The 26,797-nt window shown below is 46.3% G+C and overlaps 1 protein-coding gene across 1 annotated transcript in view; it reads left to right on the plus strand.

Annotated features, from left to right (window-relative positions):
- WDR72 (WD repeat domain 72) overlaps positions 1 to 26,797 on the plus strand; it is a 76,071-nt gene that overhangs the window by 16,196 nt on the left and 33,078 nt on the right. Inside the window, exons 8-15 of the mRNA XM_081169278.1 lie at positions 580 to 725; positions 1,055 to 1,151; positions 4,334 to 4,475; positions 5,263 to 5,508; positions 6,610 to 6,830; positions 9,369 to 9,567; positions 14,279 to 14,493; positions 23,954 to 24,765. Of these exons, the coding sequence (XP_081025404.1) occupies positions 580 to 725; positions 1,055 to 1,151; positions 4,334 to 4,475; positions 5,263 to 5,508; positions 6,610 to 6,830; positions 9,369 to 9,567; positions 14,279 to 14,493; positions 23,954 to 24,765 (2,078 nt within the window). The remainder of the gene's footprint in view (positions 1 to 579; positions 726 to 1,054; positions 1,152 to 4,333; positions 4,476 to 5,262; positions 5,509 to 6,609; positions 6,831 to 9,368; positions 9,568 to 14,278; positions 14,494 to 23,953; positions 24,766 to 26,797) is intronic.

The raw sequence follows: 26,797 nt of genomic DNA on the forward strand, positions 1-26,797 counted from the left end.
ACGTGAACTGTATCAATATTACAAAATCAGGTCTGTGACTTTGCACAGCTTCTGTTAGAGCCAATTAATGAGTTGCACAAGAGGTTTTCGCCTTGACTTGGCAATTTGCTCTGTCCAGTGAGCTCAAATGTTTGCATGATGCTCCCTGGCCTGAAATAAATACCCCCCCTTCTCCCACCTGCCCCTGCTAAGAGGAGGAAAGCAGAGGAGGCAGCCCAGCAGCTCACACAAGCAAGAGCTACAAATTATTATTTATTAGCTTACATACCACTTGTGGAGCTGGGCAAATACATTTTGCCATTGCCGGATTTCACTTCTTTACGGACACTGAATTATCCATGGAATGATTAGAACTGCTCCTCCTGACGTAATGAATGAATGAATGAATGAATGAATGGAGCAGCCATTGATAAAGATCCTCCACGTGGGGCTCTAGGTACCAGACATTCCATTTTACATGGAAATTGCAGTTAAAACCCTTCTTTCCCTTTGGGAGACTATTGAGCCTTTGCTCATCAGAAGCTGCTATTAATGTCAGTGTCTCGATGGGGAAACCAGTATTTCTTTCTTTGACTTTAGATATACGATTACTGTGACTTCTCCTTGCTGTGGACTGAATTCAGCCCGAGTGGACAGTCCTTTGCAGGAGGCGAAGTCCTCGCCGCTCACAGACTCATCATCTGGATGGAGGACGGCCGTGGCTTCATCTACCAGCTGCTGAACAGGTGGGCTCAGATGGGAAGCACACAAAGAAGTTTCAGGCATCAGCTGAACTTGGGGAGGATCATGATGAAAAGCCCCCAGTCATAGCGATGGAAGCACAAGAAGCTATGCTCAGCCGCCAGCCTTTGTTGGGCCAGGCAGGGGGTGAGATTAGCCATGTCAGGAACCACGTCAGCTGGCTGTGTGTGTGTGTGTGTGCCTCAAAGAAGGAAGTGCCCCATAATTACTTTCAGCTGAACTTGGGAGTCTCAGACACTCCCTGCTTGTTGTCTTGATGCATTTCCAAAGTTTTGACCTTCACTCCTCCCACCTTTCTCTTTTACTTATCCAGTGGTCTTTCGCGAAGCATCCAGCCAGGCAATGGACGACCGCTCAAAGAAACCCTCCACCCTCAGTTACTTTGTTCTACTGATGTGGGAGATGAGAAGGTAATGCAGTTGGGCTCCAGAGCCACCTTGGCAGCAAGTAGCAGCAATCTGTGGCAAACCAAAGGCAATTCGGCTGAGGCATTGCCCACCAGCTTAGGGTATCTTCTTCATTAAGGACTTTGAGATTGCTTTTTGAATATCTTGCCTCCGCGCATGGGAAAAAAAGAGCAACACTGAACACAGCCCGCCTCAGCTTGAAAAGTGGCTCTCTTCTTCCTTTGTGGAAAGAAGAGCTACCCAAATGATTTCTGCATTAAAGACTGAAAGGTGTCAAGAAGGCATAGGTGCCAATTCCCTGGGGCCCTGGGTGCGCGAGCACCCACAAAATTCCCCATCAAGGGGATGGGCACCCATGAATTTCAGTGCCAGGGCCATGCATGCTGCTTGGCACCCATGGCCCTGGGCATTCAGGGTCATGGGGCCAAGCTGGCACTCCTGCCTGAAGGTGATTTCACAGGTGGCAGACTCAGACATCAACCCTCCCCAAATAAGCAGCTGATATAGAGCTCTATTTTTCCCCTTGAAGTAACATCTAAACAAAGAAAAACCCCTCATCCTGAATCCTTTTACCCTCCCAGTGAATTCAGAGTGGGAGTGTGATGCTCTTTGACCGCCTGAGCTGTGTAGTATGGGGGTAGTCTGGTAGGTGGGTCCCACTCTGGTAGGTGGGTCGCTTCAAGAACCCTTGGCCTCCATTGCGTGCGATGTTCTCAGATTCCATGATGGCATTAGTGAAGTCAATGTGGGATCAGAGAGCTGACACTGGGCCTTGCTGCAAGGTCTAATTCATGGGCTTTCAACTCTGTTAGGCGGTCCATTATAGGTGAAAAGTTTCTCCAGACTGGAAGACCATTTGCAAACAAGTACTGGCCTTCGTTCTAGGCTTGTGGGAGGGAAGGGTAATCTTCCAAGAGAGGCTGTAGATCCTTTTTGATGCACTGGAGAGAACTTTAGCAGGGGGGCTCTAGCATACCCTCCAACATCTGACAGAGGAAAATAGGGAAATGCACAGGATGGCTTCTGCATTTCCAGGAATGCCATGGTTAAATCGTGGCAATTGGAAGCTATACTTCCTCTTTTGAGCCGGTCCTGGCAACTTGCTGGTCTCACTGAGGGCTACTGTAATTTTAAGAATGCTGGAGGTAGATTCTCCAGGTGATTGCCCCAAACATACTGCCCTCCACCTTAACTGTTCATGAGCAACAATGGGCCATCCCATAGAGATATAGACCTACAACCCCCCCTTGCAACAAACCCCAGAGCCGACTCCATCCCTGCCAAGAGCTTGTTCTTTTGCACATCTTCTAGCGTGATATATGCCATCATATGTGCAAGCAGGGACCTCCTGCTATTTACATTGGCCATACCATTTACATTAGTATTTACATTGGTCTATTATTCAGTATGCATTATGCAAGAGAATAAATGGAGGCAAACGAGACATTAAAAATGGTGATACTCGGAAACCATTTAAATCTCCCTGGACATTCACTCAGAGACATCGGAGCTGGCTGGGCTGAAGCAGAAAGTTTCAAGAGGAGGCTCGTGAGATGCATTTCAGATGAAGGTTTGAGCTCACACAAGACTGGCAATGGCTACCTCACAGTCACTATATCTGGGAGTGGTCCTGCAGCAGGTGTTTCGCAAATGGTGTTCATCTTACTTTGGCAGCTTATTATCCACTGGGAACAGCCAGTCCTCTTGTATGAACCCCAGTTCACAGTGGTAGACCACCGGCTTTGCTTGTGAGAAGTCCCAGATTCAATTCTTGGCAGCCCCAGGGAGTGTTGGAGAAGACTACTGTCCAGAACTCTGGAGGGCAGTGATACATGATGATGATGATGTTAGGTGGGCCAATCACTGAGCTAGCTGGGCAGCTTTCCTGTGCCCCTGTGACTGGATCTTCCACCTTTTCCACTGGACTTTATTGGCCTTTGACTATTGGCGTGGTAATGGGACATGCCTCCCGCTTGAGTTGCAAGGTCTCCCAGCTTCACTTTGTAAAGACAAACCTCATGCCATCTTCTGTGTGTGCAGATCAAAGCCCTGTTCATTTGATAGGAATAAGGCCCAAATAGAATGGCAAGACAAACTGTTAGAGTATACTGAACTGGCTAGATTAACAGAGGCAGTTAGAGATCACACTAGACAAGAGTTTCAAAAAGCATGGGGGAAATGCAGCGAATACTTCACAAAACAGTGCCCTAAAATACATACCTGGACTTGTTTCAATTTATGTCTGCAGGAGATTTTGTGGATATTTAAGTTATATAAATAACTTAAATATCCACCTGGGGACGCAGGTGGCGCTGTGGGTAAAAGCCTCAGCGCCTAGGGCTTGCCGATCGAAAGGTCAGCGGTTCGAATCCCTGCGGCGGGGTGCGCTCCCGTCGTTCGGTCCCAGCGCCTGCCAACCTAGCAGTTCGAAAGCACCCCCGGGTGCAAGTAGATAAATAGGGACCGCTTACAAGCGGGAAGGTAAACGGCGTTTCCGTGTGCTGCGCTGGCTCGCCAGAGCAGCGATGTCACGCTGGCCACATGACCCGGAAGTGTCTTCGGACAGCGCTGGCCCCCGGCCTCTTGAGTGAGATGGGCGTACAACCCTAGAGTCTGGCAAGACTGGCCTGTACGGGCAGGGGTACCTTTACCTTTACCTTTAAGTTATAATTAGAAAAATCTTGATAATTATTCATAAGGGAAACAGCTTATAAGAAGTAAATTAGGAGGCCAGATACAGGATAAAGGAAGTATTTTATTTGGTTGTTTGTATTGTTGTATGTTATGCTTATTGTATTTCTGTTTGGGGGGGTGGGGGGTTTATGTTATGTTGTAAATAAAATTTTCAATAAAAATTAAATTTAAAAAAAGGAATAAGGCCCATATTGATGTGACCCTTTAGCCATGCTCCTGGGACATCTGCACAGATGCTGTGGGCATGACCCGTGGAGCATGCTGAGAGAAGGGAGAGGACTAGTGGGCAAAATCCTGCTCCCCATCTGAATAGGGCCATGGATAGATATAATCTGGATAATTCTTCATGCATCTGATAAAGTGGCCCACAAAAGCTAAAGCAACATTAAATCTGTTAGTCTTTACGGTGCCACAGAACTCTTTGTTGCTTTTGCTGCAACCGACTAATACAGTTTAAACGTGTGGTTTGTTTGTTTGTTTTTAATGAACAGAGTTTTTCTTACATTATGGGATTCATCAATGAAAGAAAGGAACCTTTTTATAAGATCCTTTACTGTGGAGCAGCATCAGGCAGAATCACTCTGTGGCATATTCCAGATGTGCCAGTTTCAACTCTGGACGGCTCTCCAAAAGGTTGGCTCAACTTTTGAATCATTCAGGAGGGCAGGGGGGTTTAAAAGGATTGTGAAATGCTAAAGGTTGGGGTCTCCAGAAGGGGGAGGAGGAGGAGGAGGAGGAGGAATGCCACCTTGCCCTGATTTGATTGAAGGCAGGATGATGACTCAAACAAAGGAAAACCTTTGCGAATTTTCAGACTCTGGGATCCCACTTCACTCAAACAACGAATGGCCTCTTGTCAACAGATATAATATTTTATGCTTCATTTGCCTGCTTTACTAAGGAGTTCCTCAAATTGGACACATAATACAGAGGGTGGCTATTACAGAAAATGAGTTGTTCATATATCACCAACATGTCGTTGAAAATAGTGTTGTTGTTTTTTAAGACCTTACTGGATTTTTCCTAGAAAGGGAAATTTAAATACAGGAAAAATACAGACTGGCATACTGATGCCAGCAATGTCCTGTGGGCTCTATGAAAATAATAGAGCTGGAAGGGACACCCCCCGGTCATCTAGCCCAACCTCCTGCAATGCAGGAATTCTGCCCACATGTGCTCCCACCCCACCCCACCCACAATCTAGAAGCAGCACTTAGAAAGAAAAACCTGCTGGGTTTTCCCGGAGGCAAAGAGGCATAAGACTTGCTTTGAAAACAGGATCAGAAAGACCCCCATCCTAATTTCTATAGCCGTGGCCTACAGGTTGCAAGGCAAACATCAGCAAGGTCTTTGAATTTTGCCTCCATCTTCTCAAGCAGTTGGGCTCTGTGGACGACCCCCTATTTCTCTTTCTCCCTAGAGATCCCTATAGCAACATCCTGGACACTTCAGAACAGCTTTGACAGCTGCAGTCCTGCGGCCGAAGGCATCATTGACCACCTCTGTGGAGCTGAGAATGGGATGGGGAGTGACGCCATCACTTCCTCCATTTATATCCCCAGCCTTGATAAACTGGTGTGCGGGTTTGCGGATGGCAGGATCTTCATCATGCTGGCTCTGCAGGCTGCCAAGGCCAGGCTGATGGGAAAGGGCTCCTTGCTGAAAGGTGAGTGGGAATCCTGCAGACACTCCAGTTGCTTGAGTTTCTGGCTGGCATGGGTTGCTCATTTTATTAACTAAAATGTTACACATGCTATATACCTGTCTGAGTGCTTTGCATAGGGTTGTGTCCAATGAAGCTCTGCTCAGAGTAGACCCATTGAAATCAATGGGCCTGTCAGTTACGCACATCCATTGTTATTATTATTTATTAAATTTACATACTGCCTGTCGTCAAGAGACCACACTACGGTTTACAACGTAGAATTTCAGTATGTCAAACATTGGAAACAACACATTAAAATGACAACAGCATTCCATAAAAATTCCTAACAACTAGATAAAAATGAAAGAAAACCCAAATGCACCTGTATTTAACAAATAAAACTGAGCAGTGTACAAAAGAATTAAAAATAAAGAGTTGGGGTCCAGGAAAGCTTGGGTGAACAGGCACATTTTAAAGAGGCATTTAAAGGTCATTAAAGGTAAAGGTAAAGGGACCCCTGACAGTTAGGTCCAGTTGCGGACGACTCTGGGGTCCGGCGCTCATCTCGCTTTACTGGCCGAGGGAGCTGGCATACAGCTTCCGGGTCGTGTGGCCAGCATGACTAAGCCGCTTCTGGCGAACCAGAGCAGCACACGGAAACGCCGTTTACCTTCCTGCCAGAGCTGTACCTATTTATCTACTTGCGCTTTGATGTGCTTTCAAACTGCTAGGTTGGCAGGAGCAGGGACCGAACAATGGGAGCTCACGCTGTTGTGGGGATTTGAACCACTGACCAAATCCCCACGACAGGGTGAGCTCCCATTGCTCAGACCTACACAGACGCTCAGACGCGGGTTGCATTCGCTTCTGGATGCAAACGGGGCTCCGGAACAGATCCTGTTCGTATCCAGAAGTACCACTGTAATTCTTCTTCTGCTCATGGTGCATTATTAACACTTCTCCTGTGCAAAGGTGGCCACAGTTTCTGGCCAGATGACCTTCACTCTTTTCTGTCAGGAGAGAGTTAGCCCCTGTTGGACTCTGCTTTCATTGTTGACTTCCTTCTCTCTCTCTCTCTCTCTCTCTCTCTCTCTCTCTCTCTCTCTCTCCTCGTTCTTTCAGACACTCTGCCTCACAGAATACTCAGCCACCACAGCACCAGCGTGACCTCCTTACTTTACCTCCATGGCCGATCAGCCCGGTTTGATCCCAGCTGGTTGATGTCTGGGAGCCAGGACTCCAGTGTGGTCTGGTGGGACATTTTCACCGGGGAATTATTGCATTGCTTTTCACTGCAAGCTGGTCCCGTCACAAATCTGCTGTTGTCTTCAGAGAACTACAGGGTAAGTAAAGAGCATAAGGGAGATGGGTCTTTCTGGAAGGAGAGAAGAGACAGGGCTTAGTCTACCCTCCTGCCTGAGTTCTTGGGCAAGACTTTGAGGACAACAGCAACAGGCAGGGTCAGATTTTATTTTCCCCTGGACGACAGGTGATGCAAAGGCCTATTCTTTGCACCCACCAGACAGTAAACAAAATAAATTCAATAATAATAATAATAATGATGATGATGATGATGATGATGATAATAATAATAATAATAATAATAATAATAATAATAATAATAATAATAATATAACAGCATGCATTGTCCACACATGACACAACTGCTTGCTCAACTCACTGACCTAGGATTTAATTGCATCTGGCTTTTGACATATGCCATGAAGAATGAGCTTGCAATTAGTTTTTGGATTTTTGTTGTTCTTAATTTCATTACGTATTTTGTACTTTTTCTATTGTAAAATTAAAAACATTTTTATCTGTCTCTTCTTTGCATGTAGATGACCAGGGATGCAAGCTCTGCCAATTAAAAGTGCCTCTGTTTACTAAAAATCTGTCAATGGCACCCCTCAGTTACCCCAGAGAAGCAGCCCATACTATTTAAAGCAATTTCTCTCTGCTCCTCAGCAAAAAACCCCAAGACATTCCCTACCCACTGCAGATAAACCAAAGCACAGGGTATGGGGGTCCTGCCAGGCCAGCCAGCCAGTGCTAGCCCCAAGGGGTTGGAGGTGGTGAAGACAGTGAGCTTTGGGTACCGTGAAGTGGGAGGGGAAAGAGGGTGGCCACCCAGACCTTCACCTCCCCAGAGCAGCCCCAGTTGGTCTCTACAGCTGCTTCTGCCTCTTTGTTCTGAGCCCTTGGCACAAGGAGGTCTACAATCAAAATAACGGATGAAAGTCAGGGTTTCATGTGGAATTTATGAGATGAAGCCTTTGCGTCTTCCTGTGATTCATTCAGCCTTGCCACAGTGCCCTCATCTGGCCAGATTTAGACTTCACAAGGCTTTAAATTCGATTTCACAGAACCAACCAACAAAGGAGTTCTTAGGGAAGAGAGAGGTGTCTGTCATCTTCTGGCCATTGATGTTTTTTTTTCCACCGAGAGAAGGAGTCAAGCAGTTCAGATGTGGGGTCAGTTGCTGCTAAGGGTGTTCCGTGGCACTGTCTCTTCCCTCGATATTTCAAGAAGTGGAGGAGCAGGCAGTTGCCCACTGGGGTGCTTTGTATGGAGCTGATCCTGTCTTAAGGCAAGGAATGAGCTTCATAACCGCATTTCCAGTGCCTCTAGAAGACTAAAACCCTGTGCTCAGCATCCATTAGGTAAAGCTGTTAAGGGTGTGAAATTGGACTCATTTTGCACAAGTGTGCTTTGTTTACAGGTGTGTAACTGGAATCCCAGTGTAACGGCTTTATTATTTCCCCTCCTGTCATATTCCAAGGGCAACAGGCTGTATGTATACATTTCCATGTAGCAATTTTGAGGGGGGGGGGGCAGGATGAGCAGAAATCTGACTGGATCCCGGGAGACAGAAGCAGGCAACTTGGCTGGATGCCAGGAGCTCAGCCCCTCCTCAAATGTGCTCAGGCTGCCTCTGCTACTTGTAAATAATAATGATAATGATAATAATGATAATAATGATAATAATGATGATGATGATGATAATAATAATAATAATAATAATAATAATAATAATAATAATAATAATAATTTATTTGTACCCCACCCATCTGGCTGGGTTTCCCCAGCCACTCTGGGCAGCTTCCAACAAAGATTAAAAATACATTAAAATGTCACACATTAAAAACTTCCCTGAACAGGGCTGCCTTCAGATGTCTTCTAAATGTCAGGTACAGTGGTAACTTGGGTTAAGTACTTAATTCATTTCGGAGGTCCGTTCTTAACCTGAAACTGTTCTTAACCTGAAGCACCACTTTAGCTAATGGGGCCTCCTGCTGCCGCTGCGCCACTGGAGCACGATTTCTGTTCTCATCCTGAAGCAAAGTTCTTACCCCGAGGTACTATTTCTGGGTTAGCGGAGTCTGTAACCTGAAGCGTATGTAACCTGAAGCGTATGTAACCCGAGGTACCACTGTAGTTGTTTATGTCTTTGACATCTGGTGGGAGGGCGTTCCACAGGGCGGGTGTCACTACCGAGAAGGCCCTCTGCCTGGTTCCCTGTAGTTTTGCTTCTCGCGGGGAGGGAACCACCAGAAGGCCCTCGGCGCTGGACCTCAGTATCCAGGCAGAATGATGGGGGTTGAGACGCTCCTTCAGGTATACTGGGCCGAGGCCGTTTAGGGCTTTAAAGGTCACCACCACCACTTTGAATGCATTAAATGCATTTATGTTCCACCTGGAGTGTCATGCAAAGCACAGTCCATTCAGAAACTCAAGCTTTTGCCTTATTCACAGTGGTTTCCTACAAAGAAGTCTGCTCCCTTTATATGTTTCACATATCCACACACACTCCCCTTAGCACACTTTGGTGTTTGTGCAGGCTTCTGAATGACTCACCTTGGCATTATCCTTCTTTGCAGTTCAGAGGGCACCGGATCGTGTGCTGCTTGTGTAGCGATGACCATGCTGTGGTGCTTCTGCACATACAAGAGCGAGCCTGCCTCATGCACGCCAGGAAACACCTTTCCCCTGTGAAGAGGCTACGGTGGCACCCTGTGGAAAATCTCTTGGTGGTTGGATGCGAAGATGATTCCGTTTATGTCTGGGATATTGAGACCGGTAAGACCTCTCTATTTCCCCGCCATCTTTGTAAAACACAAGGGACCCCACCAGCCTGGAGAAGCAGCTAGCAGAGGCAAACTCTGTTTGAAATGCCAGAGTTAAAGAAAAGGCCAATCATAACTGTCAGCAATTTAACTTTGAATAGTGAATGATTAGCTAGACTTCAGAGGCCTTGCTGTGCTGTCCAGTTGCCTGAGGTAGGGTAAGAGGCACAAGCCCTCTCCATTTCTGGTGACACTGAGTCAGCCGACACTGATAAAGGGTGTCTCCAGGCTGCCCCTTTATTCAGTGGCGTAGCGTGGGGGGTGCAGGGGGGGCCGGCCGCACCGGGCGCAACATCTGGGGGTTAGGGTTAGGGGGAGCAAATCCACGGGTTAGGGGGCGCAAATCCACGGGTTAGGGGGCGCAAATTACTTGCCTTGCCCCGGGTGCTGACAACCCACGCTACGCCACTGCCTTTATTGCAGGAGTGATTCAAGCACATACCGGAACTTTCTGCATTTAAATCAGGGGTCGGCAACCTAAGGCCCATGGGCCACAAGTGGACCACGGGGGTCGTTTAACTGGCCCACGAGCTGCCCCCAAACCGAGCTGCCCGCTCGGCGAGTCCCCCCACACTGCGCTAAACCGGCACAGCACATGCCCACCCCATCTGCAAGACACTCTGGGACCCTAAGCAGAGGCATGCAGGAGCTGCTTGTTCATAGTCAGCAGTTCAAACTGCCCACCTTCTGATCAGCAAGCCCAAGCTCCTGCCAACCTAGCAGTCTGAAAGCATACCAGTGCAAGTAGATAAATAGGCACCGCTGCAACAGGAAGGTAAATGGCATTTCTGTGTGCTCTGGCACTCGCCACAATGTCCCGTTGCACCAGAAGCGGTTTAGTCATGCTGGCCATGTGACCCAGAAAGCTTGTTGTTGTTGTTTAGTCATTTAGTCATGTCCAACTCTTCATGACCCCATGGACCAGAGCACATCAGGCTATCTGTGGACAAACGCTGACTCCCTTGGCCTGATAATGGAGATGAGTGCCACATCCCCTAGTCAAGTTTGACTGGACTTAACCATCCAGGGGTCCTTTACCTTTACTTTACCTAGTCAGCAGTGAAGGAAATTAACTCTGTACATGCTCAGATTTCTGCTATTCTTTCTCATGCTCTGGACCCAAGAAAGGGTGAGAGTGTGGCCCCAAAGAAAATTGCAACATCCTTTCTAGGAACCAAGTGGATTGCCTTTAGAAACTGGGCACATGCCTCCATCTCTCCCCCTCCCTCTCCCCCAAGTTAACAAACTTTGCCTTGAGGGAAAGCTGACATTTCTTTAAAGAGGCATATAATCCAATTATGGAACCATTAGGTGTTTTCAGGGAGCTCTGTAAGCTTATGGCAACTTCCTGCACTCTGCTTTGGTTGGAACGAGCATGAAGGAAATATCTGTGCTGCGATGCTTGACTATGAGTCTGTCTGCATTCTGGACATTTGGGTTTGCTGGATTTTTAAATGACTTATTTGTACTTTTTGCCATTATTTGATCATTCGTATTATCAGTATGCATGTACACACACACACACACACCACTGTATTCTGCTCTGGTCAGACCTCACCTGGAGTACTGTGTCCAGTTCTGGGCACCACAGTTCAAGAAGGACACTGACAAACTGGAATGTGTCCAGAGGAGGGCAACCAAAATGGTCAAAGGCCTGGAAACGATGCCTTATGAGGAACGGCTAAGGGAGCTGGGCATGTTTAGCCTGGAGAAGAGGAGGTTAAGGGGTGATATGATAGCCATGTTCAAATATATAAAAGGATGTCACATAGAGGAGGGAGAAAGGTTGTTTTCTGCTGCTCCAGAGAAGCGGACACGGAGCAATGGATCCAAACTACAAGAAAGAAGATTCCACCTAAACATTAGGAAGAACTTCCTGACAGTAAGAGCTGTTCGACAGTGGAATTTGCTGCCAAGGAGTGTGGTGGAGTCTCCTTCTTTGGAGGTCTTTAAGCAGAGGCTTGACAACCATATGTCAGGAGTGCTCTGATGGTGTTTCCTGCTTGGCAGGGGGTTGGACTCGATGGCCCTTGTGGTCTCTTCCAACTCTATAATTCTATGATTCTATTCTATGATTCTACACACACACAAACACGAGATACATATATCAAAACAGAGGGCTCAATGACAATTCTGCTTGTCCCATGCCTAGAAAGCACAGGTCGTTCTGCTTGTCTTGCCACATTCCCAGGGGAAAACCCACTCTTTAGTGCTAAATCAGAAACAAACATTCCCTGCACACCCACTGCCCTGTTGGGAATGGAAGCCCATGTTTATGAAGACCAGAAGCTGGCATCTGTTTGTCTCAGGAGACAATGGAAGAGTACACCATTTGGGGGGTGGGTGAAGTCAAACTGTTGGAAGTTTACAGTGCCTGCTGTGGCTGTAGAGACTCATATGAGAGAGACATGTTTTGTTGCAGCTGAGGCAGATAGAGGCGGCTGGTTGTGCTGCTGTACATATACCATGGCGTTTCTTCTCTCTGTGCTCCTTCCTCTGGTCACTGCTATGGATATATGACCAGCAGGGCCGTCTTAAGCATATCTGGTGCTATGGTGCAAAGCTCCCTCCAGTGCCCCCCCCCGGTTTCTCAGAGGTTTTTTTAGGGAGGATGGCACTGCCGGCTCAGCTGGCTGCTTTGTGCCGTGGTGGCCGTGGCAGACAGAGGCTCCAGCTTGGCTTCAGCGCAGCATGGCGGAGGCAGGTGAGGGTGGTGAGCTGATGCCAGGAGGTGCTGTGTCCAGCCTCTGCCTCTTCCCTGGTGCCCTCCAGAACTTGGTGCCCTGGTGCCCCACACCACTAACCTCTATGGGTAAGATGCCCCTGATGACCAGACTGTTAGTCTCCAGATCAGCAGAAAACTGGGCCATTTCCTCTGTGTTTTGGTTGTAACCGAAGGCCTTTGTCTTACTGGTTTATTTTCCTATATCAAAACTTCCTTAAATGAATAGATAAGTGCTTGGTGCCTTCTGAGATAGTTCACTGTTGTGCTATGATTTCCATGCAACAATATTTTTGAAAGAAAAAAAAAAATCCCAGCTCAGAATGGCTGTAAGAAAGTCTAGCAGAATAGAGGGACCTTCCACATTTTCATTTGTTCCATGATTTCAAGTGATAGGTCTGAGTGTTTTGTTTGTTTTGTCCCGCTGCTTTCCCTGGGAAAACCCACTGTTTGTTGCTGAATCGGAACAACCACCAATCGGGTTTTCTGTGGGTTGACATTTGTTCCGATTCAGCAGTGAATTTCAGGTTTTCCCAGGAAAAGCCACAGACAAAAATAAATAAATAAAAAAATAAAACCCTCTCAGATTTGTGACTTGAAATCAGGGACCAATGAAAGTGTGGATGGTCCCAAAGAGGAAGCGAGGAGGAGGAGGAGGAGGAAGAAGACCTCTCTCAATGAAAAGAGCGATAGGATATTATAGAAAGGGAGGGAGGAAAATTGAGGCCTTCAGTGGCTTTGGTCTTCCAGTGAAAACAATTCAAGGAGTCAGCCGGAGAGTCTTGGTTTCCTGAAGTCAGAGGCCTGGTCCCTCCTATCTGTGCAAATGTAAGCAGGATGGAGCATACATGAGCAATGGGAAAGATGCACTTGCGAAGAAAAGAAACAGCAAAAAATGGACCATCTACCTCTTGTCATTTGATACCTGGAACACTAGGGGGCAGCATTCAAATGCTGAATGGAGGCTGACTATTGACTGGAGTCTCCAGGCTAACCTGTAAGTTATGAAGTGTTTCTGCCGAGAGACGGAAGGCGATTTGGGCAGGCAGCTTCCAGGGTGAAAAAAATATGGGAGAATGAAACAAGCCTCCCTTACACTCTGGTTGCCCTGAGCACCATTTCAGATGCTGGAAAGCCCCTGGAAGCACATGGAAAACATGGAACAAGGTGCACCAAATGTGAATGGTTCCAACTGCTTTTAATGTTGCATTTCTATAGAGTTGCAACCACCCAGGGACCTTATGAAGGGTGGGTAAGAAATCCTGTTGTTGTTGCTCATTACAATATGATTTGATATAAGGTAGAATCCTATGCTGCTTCTACATTAGAATTAAATTAATCAGCTGCTCACCGGAAAGGGAATAAAATGTGATGATTATATTCATTGATTTCTTATCATTTAAGTGTGTGTCTATAACAATCCCCTATTACAGTTATTAATTATGCCATTCACAGCAGCTGTGTATGGGGACCAACCATGTGGGTGACTTAAATGGTGTGATTCCTGGCATAAACGGGAGGCAGGAATGGCAATGGTGAGGGGTGGTTCTTCTTAACTTTGTGACTGTAGTTATGCTATAGGCCTTGTATGTTTATATACCTGGCATGAGTTCAGCTTTTGGCAGAGAATCCCTTTGGGAAGTTCTTTAAGCCCCTTACAGAGCTGACAAAATCCTATACCAACTTCCTTCAGAATATTGCGCTCAGTGGGACTTCCCATCTGAGCAGGCAGGTGCAGTATGATTCTGTAGCTGGCTTTTTGCTTGGTACCATTAAACAGCCATCCATGGAGCAGTCCTAATGCTCACCTTGGTGAATGAACTTGTCCAGCTACAACTTACCTTCTTGGCCCTGATTCTGCCCTGGAGCTCCTGCTCTGCTTATGTGAAGTCATGCTCCGCTGCCTGTAAATTTCTCAAACCACTATTTCTCCTCTGCCCAGGAAGTCTCGAGCGCCATGAAACTGGGGAAGTTGCTCAGGCAATCCTTGCTTGCTGTGAGGACTCAGTCATGGCAGCGGCAGATTCTCTGTCGGCCGTCTTTGAAGAAGACACACCTAAGCAGGAAAACCTGGATGGCCAATCTTCCAACTCCTATAAAATCGGTACTCTTTCCTACAGCAGCCTCGCTCATCGAGAAAAGTCTTCCCACCATCAGGTGAGTGCACAGAAAGGGGAGACTTCGGATCAAAGAATTGCAGAATTGTAGAGTTGGAAAGGACCTAAAAGGTTCCCTGGTCCAAACCCCGGCCATGGATCTTGGACAGCACTCAGGAAACCTACCTTGATGCCACATGACCCAAAGTTGCTTTCCCGCCCCCCTCTCTGGAAGGAATGGTGTTAAAGCACCATTCAGGAGAACATTAAAACATTAAAGCGGATTTTGCCTGCAAGAGCCGAGCCGAGGCTGATCTTGTAACTGGCCACTTTAGCCCAGGCTCCACGCTGGCTAGAAGGCTGAATCCTTATGGGTTCAGGATGTTGGCTGGGAGTGAACTTGCTCTGTAAATTGATAACAAGTCCATATACTGTATTTTTCAGTGTATTACACAACCCCATGTATAAGATGACCCCTATTTTGGGGAGCCCTCAACAGTTGTTGAGCTTCTTTTGTAAGTTCGCTGAGCTGTTGAGCAGCTTTTTGACGATCCCCCACTCTGGCTGACGGAACTGGTGCCGTAATACACCGCATACTGGCACTCACCAAATACTCTTCCTAAGCCAGGAAGAGCGGGTAAGCAGCCTCCTCTCCGACATTTCCCTGCTACTGCCGCAGCACCAGCCCTTACTTACTTAGCATATTAACCCGTGTATAAGACGACCCTCAATTTATCACAAAAAAAATTCAGAAGAAATGTTGTCTTATACATGGAAAAATATGGTAAATGCTACTTAAACTATAGAAGCCCCTCCAATTTGTTATTGATCATGCCTCAACTACAGATGAAACTAGCACATCTAACAAGACATCTTGACCAGTAAATGTACGAAATATAACTATATTGTGCTTGATGAAAAGTAAGTCTATGAGTTTTACATATACAACAGTGGCTCAAAAAGCTTTGGCTTTTTGGTGGGGAAGGAGCCTCGATTGTTCCCTATCTTTGCACATGTAGAAGGATCATTTAGTATTTAGGTGTTTAATGGTGACTGCCCATCATCTCCTGTTGATTAGGAGCAGCTATTAGACATGATTATCACCCTCTTTGATATAACACTATTTATATAGACTAAACGATGACTGATGAAGAACAGTAGTAGTAGTAGTAAGATGATAACGCTATTTAAATGTATGTGGCTAATGAGATTTCGAACCAGGTTCGGTGCTTAATTCTGCAAATCATAAAATGGATCTGCTGGGAGACTGGAAACAGAGCTCTAAAATAGCAAGGAATGACCTAGCCACACTCCAGCACTTTAAGGTCTAATTGAATTCCAGAAAAGAGAGAGTTAACCACGGGCTTAAATGCCTCCCATGGAAAACAATGTTTAAGTGCTTGAGGCAGGCTGTGTGGCACCTTTCTGGTACCTCATGGCTGGCCAGCCTCTGAAGCAGATTCTCCATATCAACATATTTGTCCTCATGGAAATTGCAGCCACCAGGACCGAGGGCTGCTTGGGTGATTTTTGGTGTGGAACTGGGACGTGTGCCCAGAAGATAAAGTTGGCCCTGTTCCTCCTGGTGGGACAAGTGCCGTCAGTGCAAAACGAAGCATGCGTGTCATCAAATTCCCTTGATATACAGTACTTAAACAGGTTTTAATTATTTCCAGCATCAAAAGGCCCCCTCACGTGTGGCATCATTGTTTGCCAGAGAAAGCGCCACTCTGAACGGGGGTGAAGGGGTCTCTCCCCAAAATCAGACCCTCAGCATTTGCCTCAGTCACTGACAGGGGGAGAGGCGACAATTTGTGTGGTGAAGCCTATTTGAATAGGGTATTGTTAGAATACTTACGGTCCACTTGACAAGGGCTCTTGCTGTAAATAGCACAATTTGACTCCAGCTGTTAAAGGGAGGTTTTGACAGTCGCTGAATGGGATTGGGGGGGGGGAGGTGCTTTGCTGCAGAGGAGAGAAAATCAATACTGGCCTCTCGTTCAAAGCAACCTGCTCTTTTTCTTGTTCAGTTCTCCTTCCGGGTTTATATAAGGTGATCTGCCATTTAGAAAGGAAGACCTAGCTACTGTTTAAAAGCAGGGTTGGTTTGTGTGTGTGTGTGTGTGTGTGTGTGTGTGTGCATGTGCAGACTAAACCAGGCAACAAATGCTGGCAAAGTAGATATTTTTCTATCGGTAGATCTGTGATCCTAAACGAAATTGCACATAAATCCACATGAAAGCAAAGAGATCCACTTGGTTTCAGGCATTACAATTGCATTTCTGCATACAATCGGTTGCCTCTGTACTTCAGTTTTAGAGCTGGAACGACTGTCTAACTCTGCTTGGTTTTCCCCTGGCTGTTATTAAAAGTCCTACAAAATCCACAGCTGGGCAGTATGACATTTATTAGTACCAAGCAACTTTCCAAAAGCCTGCCACTATTCTGTGACGCTGTCATTGGCCCTAATAAAGACATCACCCAACTGTGGATTTTTGAATTTTTTACTGGGCGATTTTTGCTTCTTAGAACAGATTCCTCCTCTGTGGACCTCTTGGGCTCCCTGACAGTGTGGCTTCCTCTATGGCCTGGTGCTGATCATTGCCAAGCTGTGACCTGACACTCCTTAGTGACAGAATACCTGGCTATGGGTAGCAAGAAGGCTTGGGCATGGGGCTTCCATGGCACCACATGAGGGGTGGTCTTTGGTAAATTTTCATAATATGGCACCCTGTGCGAGGCCAAAAATTGACGCACCCAAACTGATCTCTCAATTATGGGTGTGCTCAATTATATGGCTCTATGCTCTGTGCGGGGCAACCATCTAAATCATTTTGCAGCACAAGGGTTTGATTGTGCAGGTACCAGCCAACTTTTAAAAATGATCGCTGCTCCCCACCACCCAAAAAACAGAAGAGAGGAGGAGTTCCAGTGCTGTGCATGCAGCAGAGGAAAATATTTACTTTGCTCAATTCTTTGCTCAATCCAGTTTCCATTTTCTGCTTCTATGTAATGAAAAATGAAAAACACAGAAGCATAACAATAGGGAGAGGACTCTTGGTTTAAGAGATTTTTCTCCTAAACAAAGAGTCCTGATTTTTCTCCTAAACCAAGAGTCCTCCCCCTATTGTTATGGTTCTGTGTTTTTCGTTTTTCATTACATAGAGGCAGAAAATGGAAACTGAATTGAGTATTATTATTATTATTATTAATGCTTAATTGTGAATTTAACACGTAATAAACTACAGCTTGTATGTCAGTGCACTGATATAGTTCTCTAACATCCCGGAGTTAAAATGGCTTCAGAAATAAATGTGTTCAGCATCTAGGCCCACAAATGTAGTGGCACCTCCAGATTCAAAGCTCCCAATTATGAGCATCTCTTTCTGTTGTCAGGAGCTGCTAGCTTTAAGTGCCTGGCTGGGGAGGAGGTGTGTGAGCCTCACTGAGAGAAGGAAGCAAAGACTATCCCTGACAGCTTCAGACAATGCAAAGGGGGGAGGCAGCGGATCGATGCTCCCTCCCCCAATCTTGGAAGTCTCTGCTGCTCCTCGCCCCTCCACTGTCCCGCCCCCACCCCCGGTCAATGTAATGACAAGAACATTGGTGTAGAGGCCAGTCTTGCAGCTAGATCATTTTAGACCCTGGACTTAATGGTCCTCCAGCACACGCACACACACTAAACAGTCATGTGTGTTACTCTGGTTAGGAAGCAGACTGCTCTTCTCTCCGGCCATGCCAGGGTCTGCAAATGCTCCTACATTCCTGGCACATGAGAGCAAAAAATAAACAGCCCCCCCCCACCAAAACACACACACTAAAGGTTGGACAACCTGATAAAAAAAAGAGAAATACTTTGAGCATTTGCCGTTTCATGTTTTATACCCGCTTCAATCTCCAAGACTACAGGAATAAAACAAGATTTGCTTCTGTAGCCCTGAAGCTGAGCACATTTACTTGTAAAAAAAAAAAAAAAAGGATAGTAAGTATTTTTAAAGTGAAAAGAAAAATATAGAAATGGGCATCTGTAATCACCTGCTTGCCTGCCTGGCTCTCCCTTCTCTGCCAGCCTATAAAATAGTTTTAAAGGTATGAAAAGCTGCTGTGTCAACCTTGGTGGGGCTGAGACCAGGCCTGCTTGCTGCCCCCCCCGCACAATCTGTCACTCTCCAGGTGGTCATTTGGTAGTGGGGGGCAGGGTGGAGGCTGGACTTTGGCCCCAGGTCTAGCCTGAGCTCCACTACCGGTAGAGCCTTCAACATTTGTATGAATTCTGCTCCTATTCCTAAATGTGTGCTAAATGAAGCAGAGCTGTTTTGCATTGCAGTGTGTGTGGAGAGCAGCAGCAGTCAATGAGAACATAGAAGCCTCTCAGATACCCTCCTGTCTTAGCTCTGCGCTGATAGGCCTGCCGCTCCCACCTTGGGTGCCCACAGCCAGCAGCTCTGAGGCTTTGGGTGCTGGACAGCTCCCATAGTCATATGCCGCGCTGGGGAGCTGTCCAGCCTCCTGGAGCCTGACAGCAGGACTGGGTAGGTGCCTTCAGAGTTGTCTCCAGGATCAGGTTGCTTGAAGGTTGGCAGGGCGGGCAAGGGGGTACATGGTGTGCATGCCCTATACTCCTGCCCCTGGTCCCCCACAGCTTCTTGGCCCAAAGTCCCATGTCTGCCCCACTGCTGTGTGAGCCCACTGGGAGACTTTGGCTGTCAGGAGGTTACACAAGGGTCCTCCCCACCCTTTGCAAATGACTGGGAACTTGAAAAACAAAACAGAACTCTTCTCTTCAAGGGCACGGGCATCTTTGAAAAGGAGAAAGCTGTACTGACATTCAAAAAACCTGGTTTTATATGGAATTTTACTGTCACTGAAATTAACTCAAGTTTCATTTGAAGATAACGCAGCACAGCTATTTAAAGCCTTCTGAATGCCAAACAAAGGCTCATTTCCATGCTCAGTTATTACTGGGCCTCTGGACACTCTATGCTGGGTCTGGGATTATTTTTTTCCACTTGAAAATGTTTATATATTAATATAAGCAATTTGTAGATTGCCATTTATATTTCTTTTTTTAAGCATTACTGAGCCGCCATAACTTAAAATATCAGGGTGAAGTCCAACAATAAAATATAAAACATATTTAAAAACTACGGAAACCATAAAAGGGAGCACGCTGAGGACAGAGCAGTCAAAGCAGCCTTGAAATACGCTTCTAACAAGTAGAACTTTCTGTGGCATATGAATCCGGACCCATTTTTGTGATATCAGTTTAAATCAAACAAACAAAACACACCAAACCACCAAATGCAATTTCTGCCAGCCTCTGTAATCAAGTACAAGCAGCTCACTAAGCGGTAGCCTTTCCAGTCCAAAATGTTTGCTGATTTCGTGAAGCAATATTTTATGCTCATAAACTGGCTGCAAGGTGGGAGTGCAATTCCATTTATCTTGATATTCTTTAGCTTTATAGAGCCTGCCAAAGTGTCCATCTGTTCGGCGGAGATTGCTTCCCCTCGCGAGTGGTCAGGGGGAGTGAGCCGGGAGAGGTCAAAGGAGCTTCTTGACCTCGGGTGTTTCTTGCCGGAGCAATTGGAGTAGAGGGAGCCGGGTGCCATTACGAGGTGCTGCTCAGCAAAGCAGCCCCCACTTTAATTGGTAATGATAGCAGGGAAGACACAGCGAAGCCACAGCCAGGAGAAAACAAAAGGCATCCAATATAGTAATTTATTACCGGTCGCTGGGTTTCAGCCGCTTGGTTGTTTTACCCCTGCCGTGGCCGCGGAGAGCAAAAGGAGGCTCCAGCACTTAATGCAAAATGGAGGCCTTGCTGCCGGCAGGGCAGCGTGGGGCTCGGAAGAAGATTGCCTCAGCTATTAGTTGGATCGTGGATTTGTGCTCGTTGGCTCGGCTCTCCGGGCCCTTCTCTCCAGTGCATCAGCTGCAATTTCCGGCTTGCTTCTTCGCCTACAATTTGCCCTGCCAATCTTCAGGCTGCTGAGCTGGTGTCAGCACTCAACCACGGTGAGATGTTGGGGCCCATGGAGCCAAAAGAGGTGCATCTGTCCACAGTGTTGTCCCAGGATGCCTCTGGCCCCACATTTACAGGTGCCAGGGGCCGCTGCAGCCTCTTTGGGCAGTGGCCTGCACTGTGCTAAGCGCTAAAGCTGCCTCTCCTCTTTAGCGTATGGGTGGGGTGGAGGAGGGCTGCAGGCGGTTGGCACCAGTGGCGGGTAAGTGAGGGTGCTCAGCAGAGAAGGGCCAAGGGAAGCACTGGGAGTAGCTCTTCAGGCTGCTGTCCACCAGCCACATCTTAAGGATCCTGCTTTGCATTTTTGCTCATTGCTTCCCAGAGCCAGCAACACAGCCAGTGGTTGGAGGGACTTGTTCCCTTGCCAACCATTTTGTATGGTTCGTTTAGTCCTACTTTGAATCCTGTCCATGATTCAGCTGCCTAGTTATTCCAGCTCTCTGCTTTTTGTTCCTTAAAGGTAAAGGTAAAGGGGCCCCTGACCATTAGGTCCAGTTGTGACCGGCTCTGGGGTTGCGGCACTCATCTCGCTTTATTGGCCAAGGGAGCCAGCGTACAGCTTCCGGGTCATGTGGCCAGCATCACTAAGCTGCTTCTGGTGAACCAGAGCAGTGCATGGAAACGCCGTTTACCTTCCCGCCAGAGCAGTACCTATTTATCTACTTGCACTTTGACGTGCTTTCGAACTGCTAGGTTGGCAGGAGCTGGGACTGAGCAATTGGAGCTCACCCCGTCTCGGGGATTCAAACTGCCAACCTTCTGATCGGCAAGTCCTAGGCTCTGTGGTTTAACCCATAGCGCCACCCACATTTTGTTCCTTTTGCTAAACCAAAAGAGGACCTTCCCTCTTATTTCATGTCTTTGAAGGTGTCTTTGGTGAGGAAGTTTTATAAAAAGCTTTTTGAAAGTCAACTGTATCACCCCTCTCTATATGCCTGTTGACACTCTGAAAGAACTTGAAGAGTTTAGTAAGATAGAACTTATCCTTGCAGAAGCCCTGCTTCTTCCATTTCAGGACTTATCCTTCTATATGCTTTGTAGGTCTTTCTTTAACAACACTATCCACCAGTTTTCCTGGAATAAACTTTAAGCTAACCAGTCTGTAATTTCCCTGATCCTCTCAGTATTCCTTTAAAAAAATGTTGCTACAGTGGCTGCTTTCAAGGAAGACTGAAACAGCCCCAAGAATCATTCAGTTTTTCAAATAATGCATCTGATGGCAAAAGTATCCCAATATTACTTGAGATGTAGAAGAGGCATCTCTAACCCTGGTGCCCTCCAGATGTTCTGGACTACAACTCCCATCATCATCATCCCTGATCATTGGCTGTGCCAGCTTCTAGGACCAATAGGAGAAATGTTGGTGTGTAATGTGTGATTATTCACAGTGTGTATCCAATGAATGTTCAGATTTGTTGGGAGAAAATCTCTCAGGCAGATATGAATATTCAAATAGCATCTGGAAGATCTCTCCAAGGCAGGATCTGTGAAATGTGTGCTGGAGAGATGTGTGCTCGATCATAGCTTTGTAGAATGTGCAAGGACTTGGCCTCAGATTTACTCCTGAGTAAAAATGAGTTGGCGGGCCTGTATGTTGCTCACCTTCAGCATTCTGATTCCCCCAAGTTTTTGGGGCGTGACAATCTCTGGAGCCTTTCTGCCCTGTCCTGACTCCAGACAGAGCAGCCTCCTTGCAGCTTCTGACTTTTATTTCCTATCCAAAGTTTCTTATCAAAAGGCAACAGTTTCTCATTTGCAGACTTAGAACCTAGGTGTAAAAGCATCCAGATTTCCTTGTTCTCCACGGGTATGAATAACCATTCCAGTGTCCGTGCCACTGGCAACCAGGCCTTTATTTAGAGAGCACTAGGGGTGTGGTGACCTCTCCCTTTAATGGAGGAGGGAGGATGGTTTTCTTTGCAAAACTACCACATGATTCCATTTCTTGGTTCCCTTGTGGAAGGAGAAAGCTTTGGTTGCTCCTGTTGTCTCTCGATTTAGCACTAATCCTGCCGTAGGATGCCTTGGCATCAGGAAGCTGGAGTGCCTGAAGAATTCAAGTGCTCTGCTTCCTAATGGACGTGTGCATTCTAAGTGGGCAAGACATAGTTCCTAGAAGCAGGTGAATCCCAGCGGCAAAGAGCCTGCAGAGATGAAAAGGTCACCTGGTAAAATAGCATTTCCATTGTACTTTCCATAAAATGTTTGTGTGGTGGGTCTGGCTTAGACCAGTTAAGGTTAATAGCCTGTATTGATGTATTTGAGGATGAGGGGGAAGAGAAGAATGACCTTTCCCTGGAAGCAGGGGATTAGCCTCCTCTCTCTGCCGAGTTTTGCCAGAGACTCTTTCCCCCTTTTTAGTTACTGAGTGTGCAGTGAGCACTAGCAGAAGCAGCGGAGTCTTGGCTCTTGCTGAATGGCACATGGTAGTTCTACATGGAGGAACTGAAGCAGAAGGAGCAAAAATGGTAAAAGATATCCCCCCCCCCATTGCAGTCCACACAGGCACCATTTGCACCCTCCTCCCAAATTGACTTCACCTCTCACAATTAAAATGTGAGGATTGCATTTTTATTTCACTCTGCCTGTTTTTAAGAGGAGCTTCCAAAACATTTTCCAAAACTGTCTTACAAGGCATGACATTGGAAGCTGTGGTAGTCATCAAAGAAAGCAGTTTGCTCAGGCTGAGTGTGAAAGCATTCCTCCTCTGAGCATTTCCTAACATACTTTTAAAATTTATACTTTCCCCTTCAACTGGTTTCCAGGGCAGCTTACAAAAAGGTAACATTACAACAGAACACCACCATACAAATCCATTTTGCCACCTGCCCACCTCTGAAATGCCATGCCTTTGCTCTCAGTGCCATCTTGGAATATATAATAATAATAATAATAATAATAATAATAATAATAATAATAATAATAATAATAATAATAATAATTATACCCCACCCATCTGGCTGGGTTTTCCTCAGCCACTCTGGGCAGCTCAGCACAGAATATTAAAAACACAATACAGCATTAAACATTAAAAACTTCCCTAAACAGGGCTGCATTCAGATGTCTTTTAAAAGTAAGATAGTTGCTTATTGCCTTGACATCTGGTGGGAGGGCATTCCACAGGGCGGGCGCCACTACCGAAAAGGCCCTCTGCCTGGTTCCCTGTAACCTCACCTCTCGCAGGGAGGGAACCGCCAGAAGGCCCTCGGAGCTGGACCTCAGTGTCCGGGCTGAATGATGGGAGTGAGGCAGGGCCTTGCCTGGAGTGCTCTCCCAAGAGAAACCCATCAGACTCCTTCTGTGGGTCACCAGAGATTGAAGATGCTTTTATTTAACAGTCTTGACTTTTGGTTTGCATTCGCTTTTTGTTGTTGGTTGCATTTTGCTTTTAGAAATGGTTTGTTATATTTACCCTTCTGTTGACCATACTATGTGCTGTGGGTAATTTTTAGTGGCTGACCCAAATGTACATTATTCTTGTTCTTATTATTTTCAGCTACCCACTGCCTGCCATACCCAGTGGCCTTTTACCATCCTGCCTGTGAAGACAGAGCGACAGAACATCCATTTTTACGTCCTTCTCTTTGATTTGGAAAAATTGGCCGAACTGCTGCATTCAGCCCAGCTCAAGGGACTGAAGTCATCCAGCTCATTCCACAGCTATGACGCTCTAAAGAGAGCCAAAAGCACAGCTGACAAAAGGATGCTAATGATGAAACGAAATAGAACTTCTGGGTCACTCTTTCCATTGGATGGGCAAGTCAAAGCTCCAGCTGAAGAGCAAACATTTGGGGAGAGTAATGCAGTTGGCTCTTTGGAACAAAGTGGTGGCATCAAAAGACACAAAAAGCCAAAGAGTTCAAAGAAGGTTCGGAGGCAGCCATCAGGAAAAGTCAATGTGAATGTTGTCATGGATGCAGCAAAGCTCCTCTTGTCATGCCTCTTGCCTTGGGGTGTGGATGGGGAGTTGGATGATCTCTGTGTTCAGTATTTAGATATCTTGAGACTTCTCTATCCAGTCTCACTTGGACTTATGTCAAGGAACAATCATCTCTCTCTGACATTGCCAGGATGGCGCAATGCCAGTTCCCCAGGGTCGGAACAGCAGCAGGAGGCAAATTACTTGTTCTCCAGAAAAGTGCTGGATTTGTGTCACAGGTACATTAGTGTGGCCCAAGAGCAAACAGGAAGGGTCAATGGACACACAAAAAGCATCCGTACCACAGAGAGATCCCTGACTCTGAGTTACTTACTGAGAAGGATATATTTAGTTCAAAGGATATTTGGCAGGCCCTTAGAAAAGACCAGGTAAGAACTTCCATTTTCCAGTGTTTCTCTAATCCCAAGCAGGCAAAATGTTAGATGGCACAGATGGATGGGCAGACATTCCTTTGTCTGCCTATCATTTGTCATTCATTGTGTAGCCTAGTGCCATGCCCTGGAAACCCATTAAGAGTGTTTCCAAATTACTCTTAATTAACCCACATTTATATCCTTTGGTGTACCAGTTAGGATTTAGCTCCTTCTCATTTCATCTCCATGAAATGGGAATAATAATTTGCATCATTTATTTGTTTTGCTTGCTCTGTTTATTCCTTGCTTTCTAGAGGGTCTTACAGATGGTTCTCAGTTGGTTGACTCCCAGCTAGGCACTGCTCAGGGGCAGAAATCCTTTGCTTTAGTCACTGAACTTTAGTCACTTTTGCTTTCAGACCATTTTTCTGGGCCATGATTGTGATGGAACTGTGTTTTACAGTGCTTATTCCACATATTGTCACGTCCCATAGGCTGCCACAAAAAGGGGAGCAAATGTCTCAGAAATTACCAAGGGCAGCCCCATATAGCTTAGGCTTCATTTTATGACATCTAGGCTTGAAGACATGAACAAAGATATATTTTGTGAAACAGATTCCAAGCCACTGTTGAAAACTGGGGTCTCCACATAACCTTAATTTATGTGGGAGGCTGAACCTTGTAAATAACGATTGGGCTTATATCCAAGGAACTAATGACATCTCCCATGCCTAGATTCAGTTTCAGGCACTGTCCCAATTCTCAACTTCACCGAAGCCACCAACCAGATTCTTTTTTTTTTTAATGAGGAAAGAAGAGCTGGATACTATTGGTATCATGGCAGCATCTCACACTAAATACTTCTGCAAAGTCCTTGCAGGTAGGGGAGAAGAAAATATGGAAAAGGCTATGAGGAGGAGAAAAGTAGATCATCATCAATCATTCCTTGCTACCAGGAATGGAACCTGAGAGTAGTTTCCATTTGCCATGCTATCAACACTTCCTGCTCAAGAGTGTCAAAGACCTTAGAGTTGGGACCTAGTGAGCCTAGCGCTTGCTGATCAGAAGGTTGGCGGTTCGAACCCCCGTGACGGGGGTGAGCTCCCATTGCTCGGTCCCAGCTCCTGCCAACCTAGCAGTTCGAAAACACAGCAAAGTTCAAGTAGATAAATAGGTACTACTCTGGTAGGAAGGTAAACGGTGTTTCCATGCGCTGCTTTGGTTCGCCAGAAGTGGCATAGTCATGCTGGCCATATGACCCGGAAGCTGTATGCTGGCTCCCTTGGCTAGGTAAGCGAGATGAGCGCCACAACCCCAGAGTCGTTCGCAACTGGACCTAACTGTCAGGGGTCCCTTTACCTTTAGAGTCAGTCAATAGGACAGAGCTCATCTGTTACCCATCCCCACCCACCTCAGACATCATTCAGCACCTCTCCCTTATAAGCCATTATAAGCCTGGAAACTAGTAAAGGTCTTGAAATTGAATAGCATACAATTTTTGTAGTGCACATTTTGAGAAATTTCAGTCTCCCTACCTTGATAGATATAAATATAGACCAGGAAATGCCTGGTTGGGGCACTCCTGGTTTTCTATTTGCATATAAAAAACTGGACCATGGAAACTGGCATTTCCCAGAATTAATTAAACTGAGGAGTTGAAATTGGCAAGTTGCAGGAATCATCGTCCCAAGACGCAGTAAGAAGGCCCCTTGTTTGGTCTACCCTTTTGACACTTCCTCACACACCATGTTTGGTCTACCCTTTTGAAAGTCCACGATTAGTTGCATTTTTATTACTCCTGCCCATTAAACAGGAATATCAAAATGAAGTTGTTTGGTTGGTTTGCTTGTTCATACCCACTCAAGGGCACATTTATTTTGCTGGCTGCTCCTTCAGCATCTGGGCAGGAGAGAAACAATATGTGCCGTGTTTTTGGCTGAGCCAAATGGAGCATGCTAATTAGACAACTGGTGTGGGTGATCATTGTCCTTCAAGAAACCTACATGGCTCTTGGGTCTGGCCTTCTAAGGACAACTAACTTGAAACC

Source organism: Podarcis bocagei (genome assembly GCF_964188305.1).
Source record: "Podarcis bocagei genome assembly, chromosome: 14".
NCBI classification, from domain to species: domain Eukaryota; kingdom Metazoa; phylum Chordata; class Lepidosauria; order Squamata; family Lacertidae; genus Podarcis; species Podarcis bocagei.